Source organism: Schistocerca serialis, chromosome 11 (assembly GCF_023864345.2).
Source record: "Schistocerca serialis cubense isolate TAMUIC-IGC-003099 chromosome 11, iqSchSeri2.2, whole genome shotgun sequence".
Classification (NCBI taxonomy): Eukaryota; Metazoa; Arthropoda; class Insecta; order Orthoptera; family Acrididae; genus Schistocerca; species Schistocerca serialis.
Window position 1 is genome coordinate 131,820,873 of NC_064648.1, and position 22,198 is coordinate 131,843,070.

The 22,198-nt window shown below is 40.4% G+C and overlaps 1 protein-coding gene across 6 annotated transcripts in view; it reads right to left on the reverse strand.

Moving 5' to 3' along the window:
* The window catches only part of LOC126426901 (zinc finger protein 239-like), an 87,866-nt gene that overhangs the window by 62,212 nt on the left and 3,456 nt on the right, over positions 1-22,198 (reverse strand). For 5 of the 6 annotated variants that reach the window (XM_050089002.1, XM_050089001.1, XM_050089000.1 and 2 more), the window contains one exon: positions 13,269-13,349. In XM_050089002.1, the coding sequence (XP_049944959.1) occupies positions 13,269-13,349 (81 nt within the window). Of the gene's footprint in view, positions 1-13,268; positions 13,350-22,198 lie in introns of those variants that run through there. The other variant, XM_050089003.1, reaches the window with a different exon arrangement.

A 22,198-nucleotide genomic window follows, 5' to 3' on the forward strand; every position in this document is an offset into this window, starting at 1 on the left:
GACACATGTGGAGTGGAACGTATTCCACAAAAACATTTAAATGTTCCATTAAAAATTCACTGCATGATGCTCCAGTCAGTGTTCTATGGAAAGTAAAGAGTCCAATCAATCTGTCTCCTCCAATTATGCCAGACCATACGCTAATGCTAAACTGCTGACGTCTTGCTTCCAAAACTGCAAAAGGATTCCCATTTGTCCTCACATGAGTGTTGTGAAAATCCTGCACTCTATCCCTGGTAAACTTTGTTTCATCAGTGAACAGTATGATAGACAGAAGGTGTTGGCCCTTAGTACATATCCTCAGTAACCAATTACCACAAGCTTTTCTGGATTGAAAATTGTTTTGGTAACACCTCACACACTCTCAAGGTGGTATCGATAAATGAGTTGTTCTCTTAATATTTTCTACACTGTAACATGACTCACATTCTCAGTTTCAGAAATTTCTCTGGTGCTGCTGCCATTATTGTCTTCAATATAGTGAAGTACTTGATCTTCTAGACAAGATGTTCCAACATTATTTCATCTTCCACAATGAAATGACCTTTTCTCAAAAGGGCTTGTCCGCGCAAGACGTTCATGTATTCTTTGAAAGGTCTTATTGCTTGGTAAATGTCTATTCCGAAATCTTTTGCATACAAATGTCTAGCTGCACATAATCTGCGAGAGAATATATCAGTGTATTCTGCCATGTGCTGATTAGATTATACACTACTGGAAAGAATATCACAATATGTACGAGGGCTATTCAGAAAGTAGGGAACTTTCTGGCATAAAAAAAATAAAAAAATTTAAAAAAAAATAAATAAAAAATAAAAAAAACTAAGTACAAGAAATGTATTTTATTATATGAAAGAGCAACTGGCATATTACTTTTCCACATAGTCACCAAACACATTGAGGCAATTATCATAGCAGTGGACAAGCTTTGAAAGACCTTCGTCGTAAAATTCTGCCGCCTGAGACTTCAGCCAGTGAGTCACGCCCACCTGGAGTTCCGCGTTGTCATCAAAGCACTGCTTTGCAAGCCAGTTCTTCATCTTGGGAAACAAGTGGAAGTCGCTTGGTGCAAGATTGGGGCTGTAGGGCGGAGGAGGAAAAATTTCGCAATTGAATGAATTAAGGAGTTCTTTAGTGCAGTTTACCATGTGAGGTCGGGCATTGTCCTGCAAAAACAAAACTTTGGACATCAGATTTCCTCGGTGTTGGCTTTCAACTGCTCTTCTAAGGCTTTGCAAAGTTTTACATTACCAGGCAGAATTTATGGTTGCTCCACATTCGAGAAAATCAATAAGAAGCACACCTTGCCCATCCCAAAACACTGCCGCCATCAACTCCCTTGCTGATAAGGTTTGCAAACATTTTCTTGGTTTCTTGGAGGACCTTGTGTGCCCCCACTCCACGGACTGTAATTTCGTCTCGCAATTGACGTGTTTCACCCAAGTCTCGTAACCGGTTACGATTCGACCCAGTAATGAATCACCATGTTTGCGGTAGGCCTCCAGAAATGTCAACGTTGCCCTCATTAGCTGTTCTTTATGGTGATCTGTAAGCATTTTGGGCACCCATTGTGCACAAAATTTGTGGTAGCTTAGCTGTTGAGTGACAATTTCAAACAACAAAGTCTGTGAAACTTGTGGAAAATAAAGCGAAAGCTCCATTATTGTGAAGCGACGGTTTACACGAATTGTTTCCTCAACTTTAGCGACAAGATCGTCAGTCACAATGCTCAGGCGTCCACTCTTCTATTCATCATGAAGGTTGGTTTGGCCATTTTTAAACCGAATGCACCATTTCCGGATGGAACATTCCCTCATTATGTTGTTTCCGTACACTTCGCACAGTTCACGATAAATTTCTATAGGTTTTACGTTTTTTGCCAACAAAAACCTTATCACAGGCCGCACCTCACAACTGGCAGGATTTTTGATTGCAGAGCACATTTCAGATTCGAATATCAAAAAAACCAGACTCGCAGAGACGTTCCCGCCGTCAGGGACGGATGCCGACAAGCTGCCGAGCACGCACATACCAAAATATATGCGATCGGCGTGTGCCTTGCGGAGTCAGATAGAAACATTCCCTACTTTCTGAATAGCTCTCGTAAAAATAGTTAATGTTAAGTACTGAAATTTCAAGAATACATTCATCTAGGTAACACATTTAAGTGATTAACATAGTAAGCTCAAAGGTTAGTGTTGTTTGTTGTTGTGATCTTCAGTCCTGAGACTGGTTTGATGCAGCTCTCCATGCTACCCTATCCTGTGCAAGCTTCTTCATCTCCGAGTACCCACTGCAACCTACATCCTTCTGAATCTGCTTAGTGTATTCATCTCTTGGTCTCCCTCTACAATTTTTACCCTCCACGCTGCCATCCAATGCTAAATTTGTAATCTCTTGATGCCTCAGAACATGTCCTACCAACCGATCCCTTCTTCTAGTCAAGTTGTGCCACAAACTCCTCTTCTCCCCAATTCTATTCAATACCTCCTCATTAGTTATGTGATCTACACAGTTGGTATAACTGCCAGAATGTTGAATGCATACAAACTTGCATGCATTGCATTCTACGCGTGCAGGACGTCAGTTTGTGGGATTGAGTTCCATGACTGTTGCACTTTGATCGGTCAATCTAGGGACAGTTAATGCTGTTTGTGGATGAGGCTGCAGTTGTTGTCCGATTATGTCCTATACAGGGTGGTCAGAAAATGTGTGAAATGCTGCAGGGATGTTACAGGGCAGTTTGTACTGAGGCATAAATGTTAAGAAAAAAATTCGATACGTTGCTCCATTTCCGAGTTATTTAGCATAGAATTTAGCCAATCGGGGCGTCGCGCGTTCACACTCAAGCGGCCTGCCACGGGCGGTGTTGCCCAACAAGTGGTTTGTCTCGTTAACTGAAATTTGAATTCACACGCGTGACGATCTGATTGGCTAATTTCAATGCTAAATATCTCGGAAACGGCGCAACGTATCGAATTTCTTTCTTATCATTTATGCCTCAGTACAACCTGCCCTGTAACATCCCTACAAGCATTTCACACATTTTCTGACCACCCAGTATGTGCTCAATTGGAAACAGATCTGGTGATCGAGCATGCCGAGGCAACAAGTCGACACTCAGTAGAGCATGTTGCGTTACAACAGCAGTATGAGGGTGAGTGGTATCTTGTTAGAAAACATCCCCTAAAATGACACTCATGAATGGCAGCAAGACAGGTCGGATCACCAAATTGACATACAAATTTGCAATCAGGGTGTGTGGGATAACCACGAGAGTGCTCCTGCTGGCATTAAAATCGCACCCCACACCATAACTCCAGGTGTAGGCCCAGTGAGTCTGGCGCACAGATAGGCTGGTTGCAGGCCCTCAACTGACCTACTTCTAACCAACACACGGCCATCACTGACACTGACGCAGAACCAGCTTTCATCAGAAAATGCAACAGAACCCCACCCTATGCAGCAGGATTTTAGAACATATATTGTGTTCGAACATTACGAATTACCTCGAAAAAAAAACAGTCTATTGACGCACAGTCAACATGGGTTTAGAAAACACCGTTCCTGTGAAACACAACTACCTCTTTATTCACATAAAGTGTTGAGTGCTATTGACAAGGGATTTCAGATCGATTCCGTATTTCTGGATTTCCGGAAGGCTTTTGACACTGTACCACACAAGTGGCTTGTAGTGAAATTGCCTGCTTATGGAATATCGTCTCAGTTATGTGACTGGATTTGTGATTTCCTGTCAGAGAGGTCACAGTTCATAGTAATTGACGGAACGTCATCGAAAAACGGAAGCGATTTCTGGCGTTTCCCGAGGCAGTGTTATAGGTTCTTTGCTGTTCCTTATCTATATTAACAATTTTGGAGACAATCTGGGTAGCCATCTTCGGTTGTTTGCAGATGACGATGTCGTTTATAGACTAATAAAGACATCAGAAGACCAAAAGAAACTGCATAACCATTTAGAAACGATATCTGAATGGTGCGAAAATTGGCAGTTGACCCTAAATAACGAAAAGTGTGAGGTCATCCACATGAGTGCTAAAAGGAATTCTTTAAACTTCGGTTACACGATAATTCAGTCCAATCTAAAAGCCGTAAATTCAACTAAATACCTAGGTAATACAATTACGAACAACTTAAATTGGAAGGAACACACAGAAAATGTTGGGAAGGCTAACCAAAGGCTGCGTTTTATTGGCAGGGCACTTAAAAAATGTAACAGACCTACTAAGGAGACTGCCTACACCACGCTTGTCCGTCCTCTTTTAGGATACTGCTGCACGGTGTGGGATCCTTACCAGATAGGACTGACGAACTATAATGAAAAAGTTCAAAGAAAGGCAGCACGTTTTGTATTATCGCAAAATATGGGGGGGGGGGGGGGGGGAGTTTCAGAGAAATGATACAGGATTTGGGCTGGACATCATTAAAAGAACGGCATTTTTCGTTGCGACGGAATCTTCTCACGAAATTCCAAATTCACCAACATTCTCCTCCGAATACGAAAATATTTTGTTGACACCGACCTACATAAGAAGGAACGATCACCGAGATAAAATACGGGAAATCAGAGCTCGTACAGAAACATATAGGTGTTAATTCTTTCCGCACGCTATATGAGATTGGAATAATAGAGAAGATAGACACAAGGCCACGCCTACTACAGTAGTACAAGTTTATATGCCAACTAGCTCTGCAGATGACGAAGAAATTGATGAAATGTATGATGAGATAAAAGAAATTATTCAGGTAGTGAAGGGAGACGAAAATTTAATAGTCATGGGTGACTGGAATTTGTCAGTAGGAAAAGGAAGAGAGGGAAACATAGTAGGTGAATATGGATTGGGGCTAAGAAATGAAAGAGGAAGCCGTCTGATAGAATTTTGCACAGAGCATAACCTAATCATAGCTAATACTTGGTTTAAGATTCATGAAAGAAGGTTGTATACATGGAAGAATCCTGGAGATACTAAAAGGTATCAAATAGATTATATAATGGTAAGACAGAGATTTAGGAAGCAGTTTTTAAATTGTAGGACATTTCCACAATCTATTAGTTATGAACTGTAGATTAAAACTGAAGAAACTGCAAAAAGGTGGGAATTTAAGTAGATGGGACCTGGATAAACTGAAAGAACCAGAGATTGTACTGAGTTTCAGTGAGAGCGTAAGGGAACAATTGACAGGAATGGGGGAAAGAAATACAGTAGAAGAATGGGTAGCTTTGAGGGATGAAATAGTGAAGGCAGCAGAGGATCAAATAGGTAAAAAGACGAGGGCTAGTAGAAGCCCTTGGGTAACAGTAGAAATATTGAATTTCATTGATGAAAGGAGAAAATATAAAAATGCAGTAAATGAAGCAGGCAAAAACGAATACCAACGTCTCAAAAATGAGATCAACAGGAAGTGCAAAATGGCTAAGCAGGAATGGCTAGAGGACAAATGTAAGGATGTAGAGGCTTATCTCACTAGGGGTAAGATAGATACTGCCTACAGGAAAATTAAAGGGACCTTTGGAGAAAAGAGAGCCAGTTGTATGAATATCAAGAGCTCAAGATGGAAACCCAGTTCTAAGCAAAGAAGGGAAAGCAGAAAGGTGGAAGGAGTATATAGAGGGCCTATACAAGGGCGATGTACTTGAGGACAGTATTATGGAAATGGAAGAGAATGTACATGAAGATGAAATAGGAGATATGATACTGCATGATGAGTTTGACAGAGCACTGAAAGATCTGAGTCAAAACAAGGCTCCGGGAGTAGACAACATTCAATTAGAAGTACTGACGGCCTTGAGAGCCAGTCCTGACAAAAAAACTACCACCTGGTGAGCAAGATGTATGAGACAGGCGAAATACCCTCAGACTTCAAGAAGAACATAATAACCCCGATCCCAAAGAAAGCAGGTGTTGACAGATGTGAAGATTACCGAACTATCAGTTTAATAAGTCACAGCTGCAAAAAACTAATGCCAATTCTTTACAGACGATTGAGAAAACTGTTAGAAGCCAACCTCAGGGCAGATCAGTTTGGATTCCGTAGAAATGTTGGGACACGTGAGGCAATACTGACCTTACGACTTATCTTAGAAGAAAGGTTAAGGAAAGGCAAACCTATGTTTCTAGCATTTGTAGACTAAGAGAAAGCTTTTGACAATGTTGATTGGAATACTCTCTTTCAAATTCTGAAGGTAGCAGGGGTAAAATACAGAGATCGAAAGGCTATTTACAATTTGTACAGAAAGCAGATGGCAGTTATAAGAGTCGAGGGGTATGAAAGGGAAGCAGTGGTCGGGAAGGAAGTGAGACAGGGTTGTAGCCTATTCCCGATGTTATTCAATCTGTATATTGAGCAAGCACTAAAGGAAACAAAAGCAAAGTTCGGAGTAGGTATTAAAATCCATGGAGAAGAAATAAAAACGTTGAGGTTCGCCGATGACATTGTAATTCTGTCAGAGACAGCAAAGGACTTGGAAGAGCAGTTGAATGGAATGGACAGTGTCTTGAAAGGAGGGTATAAGATGAACATCAACAAAAGCAAAACGAGGATAATGGAATGTAGTCGAATTAAGTCGGGTGATGCTGAGGGAATTAGATTAGGAAATGAGACACTTAAAGTAGTAAAGGAGTTTTGCTATTTGGGGAGCAAAATAACTGATTATGGTCGAAGTAGAGAGGATATAAAATGTAGACTGGCAATGGCAAGGAAAGTGTTTCTGAAGAAGAGAAATTTGTTAACATCGAGTATTGATTTAAGTGTCAGGAAGCCGTTTCTCAAAGTATTTGTAATGAGTGTAGCCATGTATGGAAGTGAAACATGGACGATAAATAGCTTAGACAAGAAGAGAATAGAAGCTTTCAAAATGTGGTGCTACAGAAGAACGCTGAAGATTAGATGGGTTGATCACATAACTAATGAGGAGCTATTGAATAGAATTGGGGAGAAGAGGAGTTTGTGGCACAACTTGAGAAGAAGAAGGGATCGATTGGTAGGACATGTTCTGAGGCATCAAGGTATCACCAATTTAGTATTGGAGGGCAGCGTGGAGGGTAAAGGTCGTAGAGGGAGACCAAGAGATGAATACACTAATCAGATTCAGAAGGATGTAGGTTGCAGTAGGTACTGGGAGATGAAGAAGCTTGCACAGGATAGAGTAGCATGGAAAGCTGCATCAAACCAGTCTCAGGACTGAAGACCACAACAACAACATACGAGATTGGAATAATAGAGAATTGTGAAGGTGATTTGATGAACTCTCTGCCAGGTACTTAATTGTGATTTGCAGAGTATCCATGTAGATGTAGATGTCCTCCAATGAGCTCTCTCTAGACACCACAGAAGTTGCATATGGCGTTGGTTCGGGGTCAGGGTGTTTCACTCTAAGCTGTCCAAGATGACCAATTTGTAACAGTTCGATGTGTCACTGTGGTGGCAACTGCAGCTGCAAATGCAGTACGATGTGTCAGAGCCGTGGCATGTGGCCATCCAGAGCCCGGTGTTCTTCTACATCTACATCTACATTTATACTCCGCAAGCCACCCAACGTGGCGGAGGGCACTTTACGTGCCACTGTCATTACCTCCCTTTTCTGTTCCAGTCGCGTATGATTCGCGGGAAGAACGGCTGTCTGAAAGCATCCGTGCGCGCTCGAATCTCTCTAATTTTACATTCGTGATCTCCTCGGGAGGTATAAGTAGGGGGAAGCAATATATTCGATACCTCATCGAGAAACGCACCCTCTCGAAACCTGGACAGCGAGCTACACCGCGATGCAGAGTGCCTCTCTTGCAGAGTCTGCCACTCGAGTTTGCTAAACCTCTCCGTAATGCTATCACGGTTACCAAATAATCCTGTGACGAAACGCGCCGCTCTTCTTTGGATGTTCTCTATCTCCTCCGTCAACCCGATCTGGTACGGATCCCACACTGCGACTGTACATTCTCCACAGCTGCAAGCAATCATGTACAGTGGCTACTTTCCTGCCAAGTCTTTTTCTAGTATCACGGAAAGAACATTCAGCTTCTTGTAGTCCTATTACATGGCCTCGTTCAAACTCAGTGGAGTGTTGATAATGATATGTTTGTCAGCTTAAAGGCATTCTTGACTAACATCAACTCACCACATCCAAACTCAAAGGTAATTAACAATCACAACCATTACAGCACGTATTTAAAGCAAATCTGATACGCACGTTTACTGTGCTGCTACTAACACCACTTTTGTGTGACTGGGGTGAAATCTGAAGAGACATTATCTTTCAGATGTACAAACACACCTACCAAGTTTTGTTTGTCACACAGCTCCTTCTTGGTGTCGCAGTTTTTTTTTCATCAGTGTATTTCACTCAGAAATGTACAGTACACAATAGTCCAAAAATAATATGACTGAGCTGGCATCATGCATGTGGATGGAAGTCAAACACATGTTGCTCTCCAACTAAGGTCGCTAACGCATGCTTGTTTCGTGATGCCCCTCTCGGGAATAGCCAATTGCACTCCCGGTGAGGAAAGAATGTTTCCTACGCAATAAATACTAGCACCAGAATCACTGTAGAGCCAGCTTCCACTACTGACTTGTCCTCAATACTATAAGGATTTGTTCATTTACTATTGTCCGATTAAATTTACTTGATAGTTGACACTTCACGTGTCGGAGCTCGTTTCCTCCAATCATAGCACTCGACGCCATGCCCAAACTGTTCACCATTGCCAGACTGCTACAACAATTGGTCAACTCGCTTCCAATTCCATGACCAACATTTTTTCTTGATATGTCTGGATCCCAATTCGTGGCTCTGTCAATTTTGTTTCTTATTTCATCACACATGATAACCACAGCAAAACACACACACACAGACAGAAACAACGATGCTAATACATGTTTCATACACAACACTAACCAAACGCTACTGGATCCTTCCACACAACACGTCATTCAGCGTCATTTATACAGTTATTAGAATCAATGAGATTGGTTTACATTAGATAGGCTTCACATGGCATTATGTGAAGCCAAATTTTCTGAATGTTGCAATTTCAACAACGTCGCAACTGGGTCACCAAAGTCATAATTATCATTGCCTATTTAAGTACTGTGGCACTGTGTAATGGCCCGCGGATCAACATGTCATGTAGAGAACACGGGTTTGAATCTCGTCAAATGTAATGTAACTTTTTTAAAATTCTAAATCTAGCCTAAAGTGTGATTATCATTTTTATTCAATTAATTGGTTTAAATGCAATTTTTTTTATTTCTAATTCTTTGACATGTCACTTTCACCATCGTATTGTAAAAAAAGATGCTGTGACTTACCAAATAAGAAAGTACTGGTAGATAGACACAATAAAAAACACACAAACACACACACAAATTTCAAGCTTTCGCAACCCACGGTTGCTTCATCAGGAAAGAGGGAAGGAGAGGGAAAGACGAAAGGATGTGGGTTTTAAGGGAGAGGGTAAGGAGTCATTCCAATCCCAGGAGCGGAAAGACTTACCTTAGGGGGAAAAAAGGACAGGTATACGCTCGCGCGCACACACACATATCCATCTGCACATATACAGACACAAGCAGACATATGTAAAGCCAAAGAATTTGGGCAGAGATGTCAGTCGAGGCGGATGTGCAGAGGCAAAGATGTTGTCGAATGACAGGTGAGGTACGAGGGGCAGCAACTTGAAATCAGCGGAGGTTGAGACCTGGTGGTTAACTGGAAGAGAGGATATACTGAAGGGCAAGTTCCCATCTCCGGAGTTCTGATAGGTTGGTGTTAGTGGGAAGTATCCAGATGACCCGGACGGTGTAACACTGTGCCGAGATGTGCTGGCCGTGCACTGAGGCATGTTATAGCCACAGGGTGAGCCTCATTACCAACAAACAGTATCTGCCTGTGTCCATTCATGTGAATGGACAGTTTGTTGCTGGTCATTCCCACATAGAAGGCTTATTTTATTTGCTCTTATTTTTCCTCCTATCATTCTCCTTTTGTTTGGTACCTGCCTGCGTTGCCTATAATATGCAACCAAGTGCCATCCAGGACTGCTCTCCAGTTGGTAACATGCGGTCCATGTAACTAGTGTGAGGATAGTTTTGAGTAACCAATGATAGTGAGAAATTACAGTTTGCTTTTAGCACTGAAACTGAATTACTTCATTCAGGAGGACAACGGTTCAACCCTGCGTCTGGCCATCCTGATTTAGGTTTTCCGTGATTTCCCTAAATGGCTCCAAGCAAATGCTGGGATGGTTTCTCTGAAAGGGCACAGCCGTCTTTCCTCCCCATCCTTCCGTAATCCGATGAGACCCACGACCTCGCTGTTTGGTCTCTTCCCCAAACAACCCAACCCAACTGAACTACTACTGTATTGAGTTAGCTCACAGAAGTTAGCTTTAACCTCTGTGAAGAAAGCAATTGTGATTTTTGTTCTGCCACAGATTGTTGACTGCCATTTTCTCCGATAAAAACTGCAGATCATGAGGTTATGGTTAGCTTAGGACACGAGTTTAAATTCAAGGCTACAAAACACGTCATCTGTCACAGTTCAGTCATTGCTCACTTAAAATCAGCCAGTGACACAGCATCTCGCATTTCCGAGATAACTCATGGTGACCACATCCAACATTGCTCCATGTTATACATTAACAGCATTTGGGAAATGACCCGCTATATGTGCATGTTACCTATAACCGAGCGGTAACAGATGTGGCTACACGGTAGCGGCAAATAAAAGATGTCAACTATAAAATAATTTTAATTGGACTATAGTACAATGGCGACTAAGCTTTGAATTAACACATAAAAAAAAAAAAAAAAAAAAAAAAATTGAAAAGAAAAAAACAGCAGTAGAACCAAACTAGAAGCTTGAAAACAAGAAGGTAGAAACAAAGCAAACATGTAACAACAAAAAACTGTCTGTAACTAAGAAATTAAAACATATTGATCATATGCATATATGAACACTCTTGTTTCTGTTTTAGTCCTCTATCCATTTCCCATAGGTTTTGCACATATTAGTTAACACCGTATATACTCTGCTCAAATTTTGGCCCTTATATTCAAAACATTTTAACAATTTATATACCGTATTTACTCCAATCTAAGCCGCACTCGAATCTAAGCCGCACCTGAAAAATGAGACTCGAAATACAGGAAAAAAATTTTTTCCCGAATCCAAGCCGCACCTGAAATTTGAGACTCGAAATTCAAGGGGAGAGAAAAGTTTTAGGCCGCACCTCCAAATCGAAACAAAGTTGGACCATTATGATATGAGACACAATTTAGTTCGAATGAATGACGACACAGCTACAGTAGTTTGGTTCGAGCCGTAAGTTTAGCAGTTAAGCTTTACCAGGTAGCCATTGCTATGTGTCAGGCGCTCCGTCCGTATATATACGGGTACCCTACCTTTTTCATGTGCTTCGTCTGGTTTGAATTTATTGCTTAATTTTCTTTGATCTGATAAGTGCCGTTCTCTTTGTTATAGGTGTTTACGTCACTCAAAACTGAAAATGCATTACTGTACTGTGTCATGCATTGTGATAATGAGTGTTTATGGCCTGTCGCCGCTCGCAGCATGGCTTTATTTTGTGCGCATTGCCGCTGCTTATAATTTTTTTTATATATATATATATATATATATATATATATATATATATATATATATATATATATATATATATATATATATATATATATATATATATATATATATATATATATATATATATATATATATATATATATATATATATATATATATATATATATATATATATATATATATATATATATATATATATGGAATCGTCTCATTAGCAGAACAATGGCATGAAAATCTTTGCAGATGCCTCTTTAGTAAATTACATTCTGCACAGAAAATCCCAAACAGTCTTGCCAGTCGGATTTTCGTAGTACATTGAAATGCTACAACATTCGAAGATGAACAATATGGAATTTGTATTTACTTTGTTGGATAATGTATGAAAATGCAGTGGTCGTAACTCGGGGCAGAGAAAAAAGCTCGTCTTCCACATTCTTTTTTTAAATTTATTTACTGACGCAGAGGTTTTGGCACCAGTATTTATCTTTTTGCCTGCAAAGCATGCCTGTGTAGCGCTACATATATTCAACAGCAGAAGTTAGTTGTGGTGGGACCTACCAACATTTTTCAGAACTTCCGCTTACTTTGTACTCGATTCTAAGCCGCAGACGGTTTTTTGGATTACAAAAACCGGAAAAAAATGCAGCTTAGATTCGAGTAAATACAGTACATAATGGCACATGCTGTTCTTCAAGTTTTATGTGCTGTAATGTTGTCTGCAATAGAACTGATACTTCTGCTACAGTTTGTCATCAGCAGTTAATGAGGATTTCTCTACAGCAGGGTCTACAAAAATTATACTGAACAAACTTTAGACCTTGAATGAATGTATCTGTGTTCAGGTTACTTTGAAATTTGTTAATTTCATGTTATCTTACTGCAAAAATTTACATGTTAAGTTTCTGCTGTCAACATTAATAGGTTTATTATGTTTTAACATTCTTTTGTTACAGTATTGTACTTGTTTCTGAAAATTTTCTTCTTATTGAGTGTGAGGACATGTTACTTGTGGTGGGCTTTGTTAATCGGTTTGTGTGTGTGTGTGTGTGTGTGTGTGTGTGTGTGTGTGTGTGTGTGGTTTCCACCGTGATACAATTATGTAAAACTGTGTTCCAAACACAGACTGCATCAATGTTTACAATATATTCCACTGGATCTGCTATCCAGTATTCCAGATGGGAATTTCACTCTTCATTTTGATGAAAATAAAATGAACCCACAGCTGATGGTGAAATTTAACCGAAACACATGTGCATTTCCTACCTCTAAAGTAGAACCCCTCTCCAAAACATATTCACTGAAAGTAAACACGCACAAAATCTGAAAAGATGAACAGACAAAGCTTTACTCTCCAGCTGAATGCAGAGTGGGTCTGTGTAAGATGTAGGTTAGACAAAAATTGTTTCCTCAATAATACGGCTGAAATGGATAAGGAGGTGGAGAGAGATTTGGTGTCAGGTATGGGCACAGACAAGATGCTGGACATATGCGGTCTGGTTTCGTAGTTGTGAAACAATAGTAGGTGTTACATATGTGAGAGAAATTATTCATTGACACCAAACACTATGAAAAGGCTTGATTAAATAGAGTGCATGAAAATCACGTCACCTTTCTCTTTCCTCACCATAAAGTGTAAACAGAAAATGTGGTGAAATACCTGAGTTTCTGTCATTTCCGGGACCGGAAATGTATCTGCACTTTGGTCCTGTTCTGGTGCAGTTGTGAAGCTTTCAGGTCCCTGCAAAAGACAATATTTTGCTGTAAAGAAGCACAAAAAGAGAGAAATCTCACCCTAAAAACTGCAATACAAAATCTGCAAAAATTAATGTAGTCTGTAAACTGACTTGATTTCCGGTGAAGAGCAGCGATGCTACTGAAAAACATACTAGGCCTTTTTTTTTTTTTTTTTTTTTTTTTTTTTTTTTTCTAATAATAAAGATTTTTGAAACAGTGACCAAAATTTTTTAAAATTTTTCTTTTTAAAATTCAGTCTTGATCACACCACATATGTTACAAGAACGTAGGTGACCGATTTCGGTTATATCACATGACCATCATCAGACCTGCAATTTAATTTAGAAAGTAATAGAAACCTAACTAGATTGGTCTGTCTATAAAGTATCTGACCTTTGATTTTCCCACACAAAATAGAGACAATAGTGTGGCACCACTGTACACAGTAAAGTGGTGGTGGTGGTGGTGGTGGTTAGTGTTTAACGTCCCGTCGACAACGAGGTCATTAGAGACGGAGCGCAAGCTCGGGTTAGTGAAGGATTGGGAAGGAAATCGGCCGTGCCCTTTCAAAGGCACCATCCCGGCATTTGCCTGAAACGATTTAGGGAAATCACGGAAAACCTAAATCAGGATGGCCGGAGACGGGATTGAACCGTCGTCCTCCCGAATGCGAGTCCAGTGTGCTAACCACTGCGCCACCTCGCTCGGTACACAGTAAAGGAACAGACCTTTATGCGAATGCGTGAATTTTGTCCCCGCCTTCCAGCGTGTCAGTCACTGCCCGTCTGTCGCAGAATGAGGTGCTACACAACGTGTTCATCGGATTACCGATTCTCTCGATTGAATGTGCTGAACAAATATACTGCATCAAATTTTGTCAAAAGTTTGGTGTTTCTCAAAGCGAAACAATTTGTAAGGTTTAGCAGGTGTTTGGAGAAGATGCGATGGGTGTAACACAAATTAAGGAGTGGTTCAACTGATTCAAAAATGGCCGCATATCAGCAGAGAGTCACCAGCATTCTGGCAGGCCCCAAACTGCTGGAAGTGCAGCTGTTGTTGAGAGGGTGCAAAATTTGGTGATGGCAGACCGTGCGGGAGATTGCCCAAGAGGTTGGAGTGAGTAAAGATTCTGCACAAGCAATATTGCGTGATGATTTGACATGCACCGAGTGGCTGCGAAATTCGATCCCAAGTTGTTGGCACAGGAACACAAAGACCTCCGTTTTGATGTGCGATAACTGGAGACGAGTCATGGGTGTACGGGTACGACCCAGAAACTAAAAGACAGTTGTCGCAATGGAAGCATCTCGAGTTCCCAAGTCCGAAGAAAGTGCAACAGGTGCAAAGCAAATTCAAGGTGATGCTGACTGTCTTCTTTGATGTCTGTGGAATTGTGCATCACGAATACGCACCAGAAGGACAAACAGTGACAAAGGAATACGATCAAGATGTTCTCCGACGACTCCATGACGCAGTTCATCGCAAAAGACCAGATATGTGGACGGCGAAAAACTGGCAACTGCATCATGACGACGCCCCCTCACATTCATCCCATTTGATCCAAAATTTCTTTGCCAAACATGGAATTACAGCCGTTTGCCAACCTCCCTACTCATCAGACATGGCTCCTTGAAACTTCTGGTTGTTTCCAAATCTGAAGATGCCACTGAAAGGATCCCAATTTGGGAGAAGAGATGAGATAATGCAGAACACGATGACGGAACTGAACACCATTCCAAAAAAAAGACTTCCAGAGGTGTTTCCGAGCAGTCCCTTTCAAAGGGACCATCTCAACATTTGCCTGGCTGCCTGGGCAATGCAGGGAAATAATGGAAAATCTAAATCACGGAAAATCTAAATCTGGATGGCCGGACATGCGTTAGAACCATCATTTCCCAAATGCGAGTCCAGTGTGGTAACCACACCACCAGGACATTAAACTGTGTTCTGAGTCTACTGAACTACAATAATTGCATTTCAGCCAGTGCTTTTGGAAATACATTTTTTTAATTATAAGATTAAAATTTTGTGTACTTTTTTGTATGTTAGCCTAAATAATTTTAGCTATACATATTATGTTCTTCTTTTAGTTCAGTAGACTCAGGATATGTATGTTATTACTCCCTGAAAATTTGAATACTCTACTCAAAGTGATTTCTGAGATTTAGGGAAAAATGCAACATAAATTTTCAGGAACGGCTTCTCAGATTTCAAAAGACTGCAACTCACTTAATATATGATTATTTTTTTTATGTTTAGTCAGTCAGAAGCACCCTGCACCATACAGTATATCATCCTCTTGATCTTTTTCCAAGTATTTTCTTCTTTCTGGACCTTAATAGCCAACTCTGCTGCATACTCTGCTTTATCAGTGCAAACCTTGTCCATCCACTAAAGTTCTCTGATGCAGTTTGCTGCAGGATTAATTCCGATATGCTGTGCCATTTTCACTCTAACAATGTTGCCATCATTAAAAGCAATAACAGCATCACTGGCTCCCCACTTTAGTGTCTTCATTCCAACAAAAACATTTTTGGTAAGCGAGTCCGTGTAAGATTTTGAACGACTCAATGAGATTTTGAGTCTGACCGTGCACACACTTCTTCAGTAATTCAGGATTTGCCAGGTCTCTGTAAATAGGTTTTATGATATCCATGACTGCCACTGGGATGGAATGTTTATGGCTGTATGAACTGTCTGAGTACTTGGCATTGCAGTACTTGCACCATGAATCAGGTCCAGGAGGGCAAAGACAGTGTACCGGCCTTTCATCAGTCGATAGTCTGTGGAAGAAGGTAGCCCATACTGCCTGCTTCATTTTCAACAAATCAGTATTATTTCTAATGCCCACCCCATAATACTGCTGTAGTCCATCAATCATTTTGTCTGTCAACCTGCCTCTTGTGGTTTTACCATTGACATACAACATGTATTTATACTATGAGACAATATGATACTGTTTTTGATAGTGCTACCAATACAAACACATAATTTAACATTCATAACACAGCAATCCACAGCATTCTATATAAAAAATTACTGATTTTCTTAGATCTTGAAGTAATGCAAGTAAGAATTTTAACATTTTCAACTAGTGTAGATTACATTCAATAAAATAAAATGCTTCCCATGTGAGTTTATAAATGATATGTGTATTACTTTATTCAAAAAATTGCAAATTTTATAATGAGATAAAAATCCGAAAATGTGAAAAAATGGTGCACTTTGATATGCTGTCATCAGGTCCAGAGGAGAGGGAGTGGACTACCGAATAAAACAAAATACAGAGTGTTATTTAATAAAGATCTACTGCTGTTCAAATCTCCATAACAAAGATGCATGCAAGGCAATCACATTGGTTAATGTACTCCTTGTTAGCTAAACAATACAGGGCTACTACAGATGATCCATTCATTTTCAAAGCTCCATATTTCCAAAGTATTACATCAACATTTACATCTACATCTCTGCTCCCATTGTACCAGTTAGTAGGGTTTCTTCCCGTTCCATTCTTGTGTGGAGTGCAGGAAGAATGATTTTTGAACATGTCTGTGCATGCAGTAACTATTCTAATCTTATCCTCATCATCCCTATGTGGACGATACGTAGGGGATTGTAGTATATTCTTCGAGTCATCATTTAAAGCCAGTTCTTGAAACTTTGTCTGCAGACTTTCTTGGGATACTTTATGTCTACCTTCAACACTCTGTGAGTTCAGTTTCTTCAGTATCTCTGCAACACTCTCCCATGGATCAAATAAACCTGCAAAAATTTGTGCTGCCCTTTTCTGCATACGTTCAATATCCCTCATTAGTCCTATTTGGTACGGTTCCCACTCACTTGAGAAATATTCTAAAACCAGTCGCATGAGTGATTTGTAAGCAATCTCCTTTGTAAACTGATTGCCCTACTTCGAAATTGTACCAATGAACTACCTGCATTCCCCACAACTGAACCGATGTGATCATTCCATTTCATACTCCTACAAAGTGTTACACCCAGGTATTTGTACGAATTGGCTGATTCCAACAGTGACTCACTGATATTATAGTCATAGGATACTAATACTTGTTTTGTAAATAAAACTACGTTTCCTGCTGCCACTTCATTTATTTATCCCGTATGCGTTTCGCCTTTTTCTTGTTCTAAGGCATCATCAGTGAGATCTATAATGATACAATTTTGTTAGTTTTAGATTATCAAACAGTTCACGATGCAATTTTTTAATGTAAAAAAATAATTACTTACAATTTTCTGATCTGTGTTTGCTCACATATGGTCTGGAGGTCGCATATTACTGACATATAAGCACCACTTTGCGTTCTGACCTCCTTCACGCTGTTCATCATGTTTCTCCTTGTTTTTTTGTGGTGTACTATTGTTCTTTTGCCACTCATGTGGTAGGGACGCTGGGGGCGCTTGATATTTACTATCGCCCATGGCAACGGCGTCCCTACCACAAAAGATAGAGGGCTCTACTCCATCCACAAATTATGTGAAAAATGAATGGGACAACAGATATCTGAATTTTAAATAATTGTAAATTTCTTGAGATTTAATTAGTTATAATTATTATTTATTATGTTTTATATTACAACTGGAACAAACTTTAAAATTTATGATTTCTTGCTTAAGTATGTAACTACCATCGGTCACTGTGGAGGGCGTTACCGTCTGCCCATGTGTTGTTGTCCGTTATTTAAGCTCACACAGAGAACCAACCATGCATAGTTACCAACCGTGCACAGGCAGGGTGAAGACTCCAGAGAGCGACCAAATGGGTATAAAAATCTGTTTATTTATGTAACTTTGACTAATTGCTTGTAGATTATGTACATGATTACTTGCTAATATTATGACTTTACAGCGTAAATTGCCCTGAAGATGAACCCATCGCGGGTTGAAACCGGTTGGCGACAAAATAAATAATGGGATTGTGACTGTCATTTTGAATAATTGCTGAGAGCTTAAAGGTGGGCGACTGGGTAACATGCAAGACAGAGATTACTACTAAAACATCTTGGATGAGTTAATAAGGGTGAAAAGCTAAGTGCATTGTACATAACAGGTGGGAGGGGGGCGATGAGAAATAGACGGGAAAGACAATGAAAGATGTAGAAAATTAAAATGGAGTGCAGCAAGGAGTAGTTACAGCGAAGAAATGCTGAAATGGAAGAAATAAACGTAAATTATGGCCAGGTGGGTGGTAAGAATCAAGGACACGTTGTAGTGCTAGTGCCCACTTGTGGAGTTATGAGAAACTGGTATCTGGGGGAAGACTGCAGATGGTGTGTGTGGTGAAACAGGTGCCGAGGTCACGAACATCATGTTGTAGAGCACACTCTGCAACAGGATATTGCTAGTTGCCAGTTGACATCTGCTGCTTATGCCCATTCGTCCTAACTGATAATTTGGTGGTAGTCATGCTGATGTAGAAGGCCGAACAGTGTTTACACAGTAACTGGTACATGACGTGTTCTTTCACAGGTGGCTCTCCCTTCTATAGTATATGTTTTGCCAGGTATGGGGCTATTATAGATGGTGGAGGGTGCATAGGGCAAGTCATGTAGCGTGAATGGTCACAGGTGTAGGAGCCACAGGGTAGTGAGTTGGGTGCAGGAGCAGCATAGGGTCTGACAAAAATATTGCGAAGATTGGGACATAACATTCGTGACGTCAGCACCTGTTTCACCAGATGAGCCATCTGGATTCTTCCCCCAGACCCCAGTTTTTCAGAACTCTGCAGGTGGGAACTAGCGCTGCAACATGTCCTCGATTCTCGACACCCGCCTGGCCGTAAATTACGTTAATTTCTTACGTTTCCGCACTTCTTTACTGTAACTACTCTATGCTTCACTCCGTTTTAGTTTTCTACATCTTTCATTGTCTTTCCCGTCTATTTCTGACCGCCCCCCTCTCACCTGTTATGTGCAATGCACTTGGCTTTTCAGTCTTATTAACTCATCCATGGTGTTTTAGTAGTAATCTCTGTCTTGAATATTGGCCTGTCTTCCACCTTTAAGCTATCAGGTTTTCAAATCTCGTCTCATGCAGTCCCCAACAATCAGTCTTTCCTCCCCATCCCGTATGGTAACTCTCCCCTGACCCGTGGTTCAGGGTGACTTTCCCGAAATCTGCCCCTTTTCCTAGACCTCTCCAGCCTTTTTCCTTCTCCGAAAGCTTGCCAATTAAAACAGTCTTTTATGTGTGTGTTCTTCCGCTGCTTGAAGTGTAGATTTTTTATCTATCTAAATAAATAATTTTTTAAAAATTAATGAAATGCAAGGGGCAGAGTTCATGCGGGGCACGGGCACAACATGTCCATGCATGCACGAACTAGAGCAAAAAAATATTTGCTCAAGGTTGATAATCTATATAATTGTGAATACGTGTAACTGAGGTCCGCATGATCAAGTCGCAACTGTATGTATGTGTCTGTTTACATGTAATTAAGTTTTTTAAACTTTTTTACATTCTAATGTTCAATATTGTTGACACAGTGATACAAAGATGAATAAAACTACTACTACTACTACTACTACTACTATACTAACTGCTATGCATCAGTTCTAAGCAAAGAAGGGAAGGCAGAAAGGTGGAAGGAGTATATAGAGGGTTTATACAAGGGCGATGTACTTGAGGACAATATTATGGAAATGGAAGAGGATGTAGATGAAGATGAAATGGGAGATAAGATACTGCGTGAAGAGTTTGACAGAGCACTGAAAGACCTGAGTCGAAACAAGGCCTCGGGAGTAGACAACATTCCATTAGAACTACTGATGGCCTTGGGAGAGCCAGTCATGACAAAACTCTACCATCTGGTGAGCAAGATGTATGAGACAGGCAAAATACCCACAGACTTCAAGAAGAATATAATAATTCCAATACCAAAGAAAGCAGAAGTTGACAGATGTGAAAATTACCGAACTATCAGTTTAATAAGTCACAGCTGCAAAATACTAACCCGAATTCTTTACAGACGAATGGAAAAACTGGTAGAAGCGGACCTCGGGGAAGATCAGTTTGGATTCCGTAGAAATGTTGGAACACGTGAGGGAATACTAACCTTACGACTTATCTTAGAAGAAAGATTAAGAAAAGGCAAACCTACGTTTCTAGCATTTGTAGACTTAGAGAAAGCTTTTGACAACGTTAACTGGAATACTCTCTTTCAAATTCTGAAGGTGGCAGGGGTAAAATACAGGGAGCGAAAGGCTATTTACAATTTGTACAGAAAGCAGATGGCAGTTATAAGAGTCGAGGGGCACGAAAGGGAAGCAGTGGTTGGGAAAGGAGTGAGACAGGGTTGTAGCCTATCCCCGATGTTATTCAATCTGTATATTGAGCAAGCAGTAAAGGAAACAAAAGAAAAATTCGGAGTAGGTATTAAAATTCATGGAGAAGAAGTAAAATCTTTGATGTTCGCCGATGACAATGTAATTCTGTCAGAGACAGCAAAGGACTTGGAAGAGCAGTTGAACGGAATGGACAGTGTCTTGAAAGGAGGATATAAGATGAACATCAACAAAAGCAAAACGAGGATAATGGAATGTAGTCAAATTAAATCGGGTGATGCTGAGGGGATTAGATTAGGAAATGAGACACTTAAAGTAGTAAAGGAGTTTTGCTATTTAGGGAGTAAAATAACTGATGATGGTCGAAGTAGAGAGGATATAAAATGTAGACTGGCAATGGCAAGGAAATCGTTTCTGAAGAAGAGAAATTTGTTAACGTCGAGTATAGATTTAAGTGTCAGGAAGCCGTTTCTGAAAGTATTTGTATGGAGTGTAGCCATGTATGGAAGTGAAACGTGGACGATAACTAGTTTGGACAAGAAGAGAATAGAAGCTTTCGAAATGTGGTGCTACAGAAGAATGCTGAAGATAAGGTGCGTAGATCACGTGACTAATGAGGAGGTATTGAATAGGATTGGGGAGAAGAGAAGTTTGTGGCACAACTTGACTAGAAGAAGGGATCGGTTGGTAGGACATGTTTTGAGGCATCAAGGGATCACAAATTTAGCATTGGAGGGCAGCGTGGAGGGTAAAAATTGTAGAGGGAGACCAAGAGATCAATACACTAAGCAGATTCAGAAGGATGTAGGTTGCAGTAGGTACTGGGAGATGAAGAAGCTTGCACAGGATAGAGTAGCATGGAGAGCTGCATCAAACCAGTCTCAGGACTGAAGACCACAACAACAACAACAACAATGCATCACTTTTGATCTGCAAGCTGAAGAAACATTAACATCAGACTTCACACATAACTCTCCCTGTCCAAGTAACTCCTAAAAAGGCCATTGTGTCAATATTCCACTTACAGAACAAACCACAAACCTATCATCATGTTTAGAGATCATGCTCTAAAATACCTGGGTATGCCACTACGAACATCTCTGACATACATAAACCACCTCCGGAATCTGGCAACTAAAATCAAAAGGTTCAACAGACGCGTCCGATCCCACCTGTCAGTTTTGACCCAGGATGTAAGGGCGGTGTTGTGTGGGACGTCACGACAGCACGGTGTTTAGTTTATGTGTGTGTTGTGTTTGTAACTGACGTTTTGTTGCAGTTGGTGGTGTGTTTATGGTTCGCGTGTTATGTAGTGTATTGGGATAATTTTGGTGTTGCTGGTTGATCTGTTCAGGCGTCGTTTGTGACTGGTCTTTAACAGAAATTGGTTTCAGTGAGTTAAGAATTAAGTTTTTGTTGTGTCAAAGTTATTGTACAGCTGTTTGCTGTACATCGTATGATGAGTCGTTTAATTTAATTTTTGCTGCTTTTATTAGGTTTGGATATGACGGATAAATATAATAGTTCTCGTTTGCTAACGGAAACGGGTGACAAT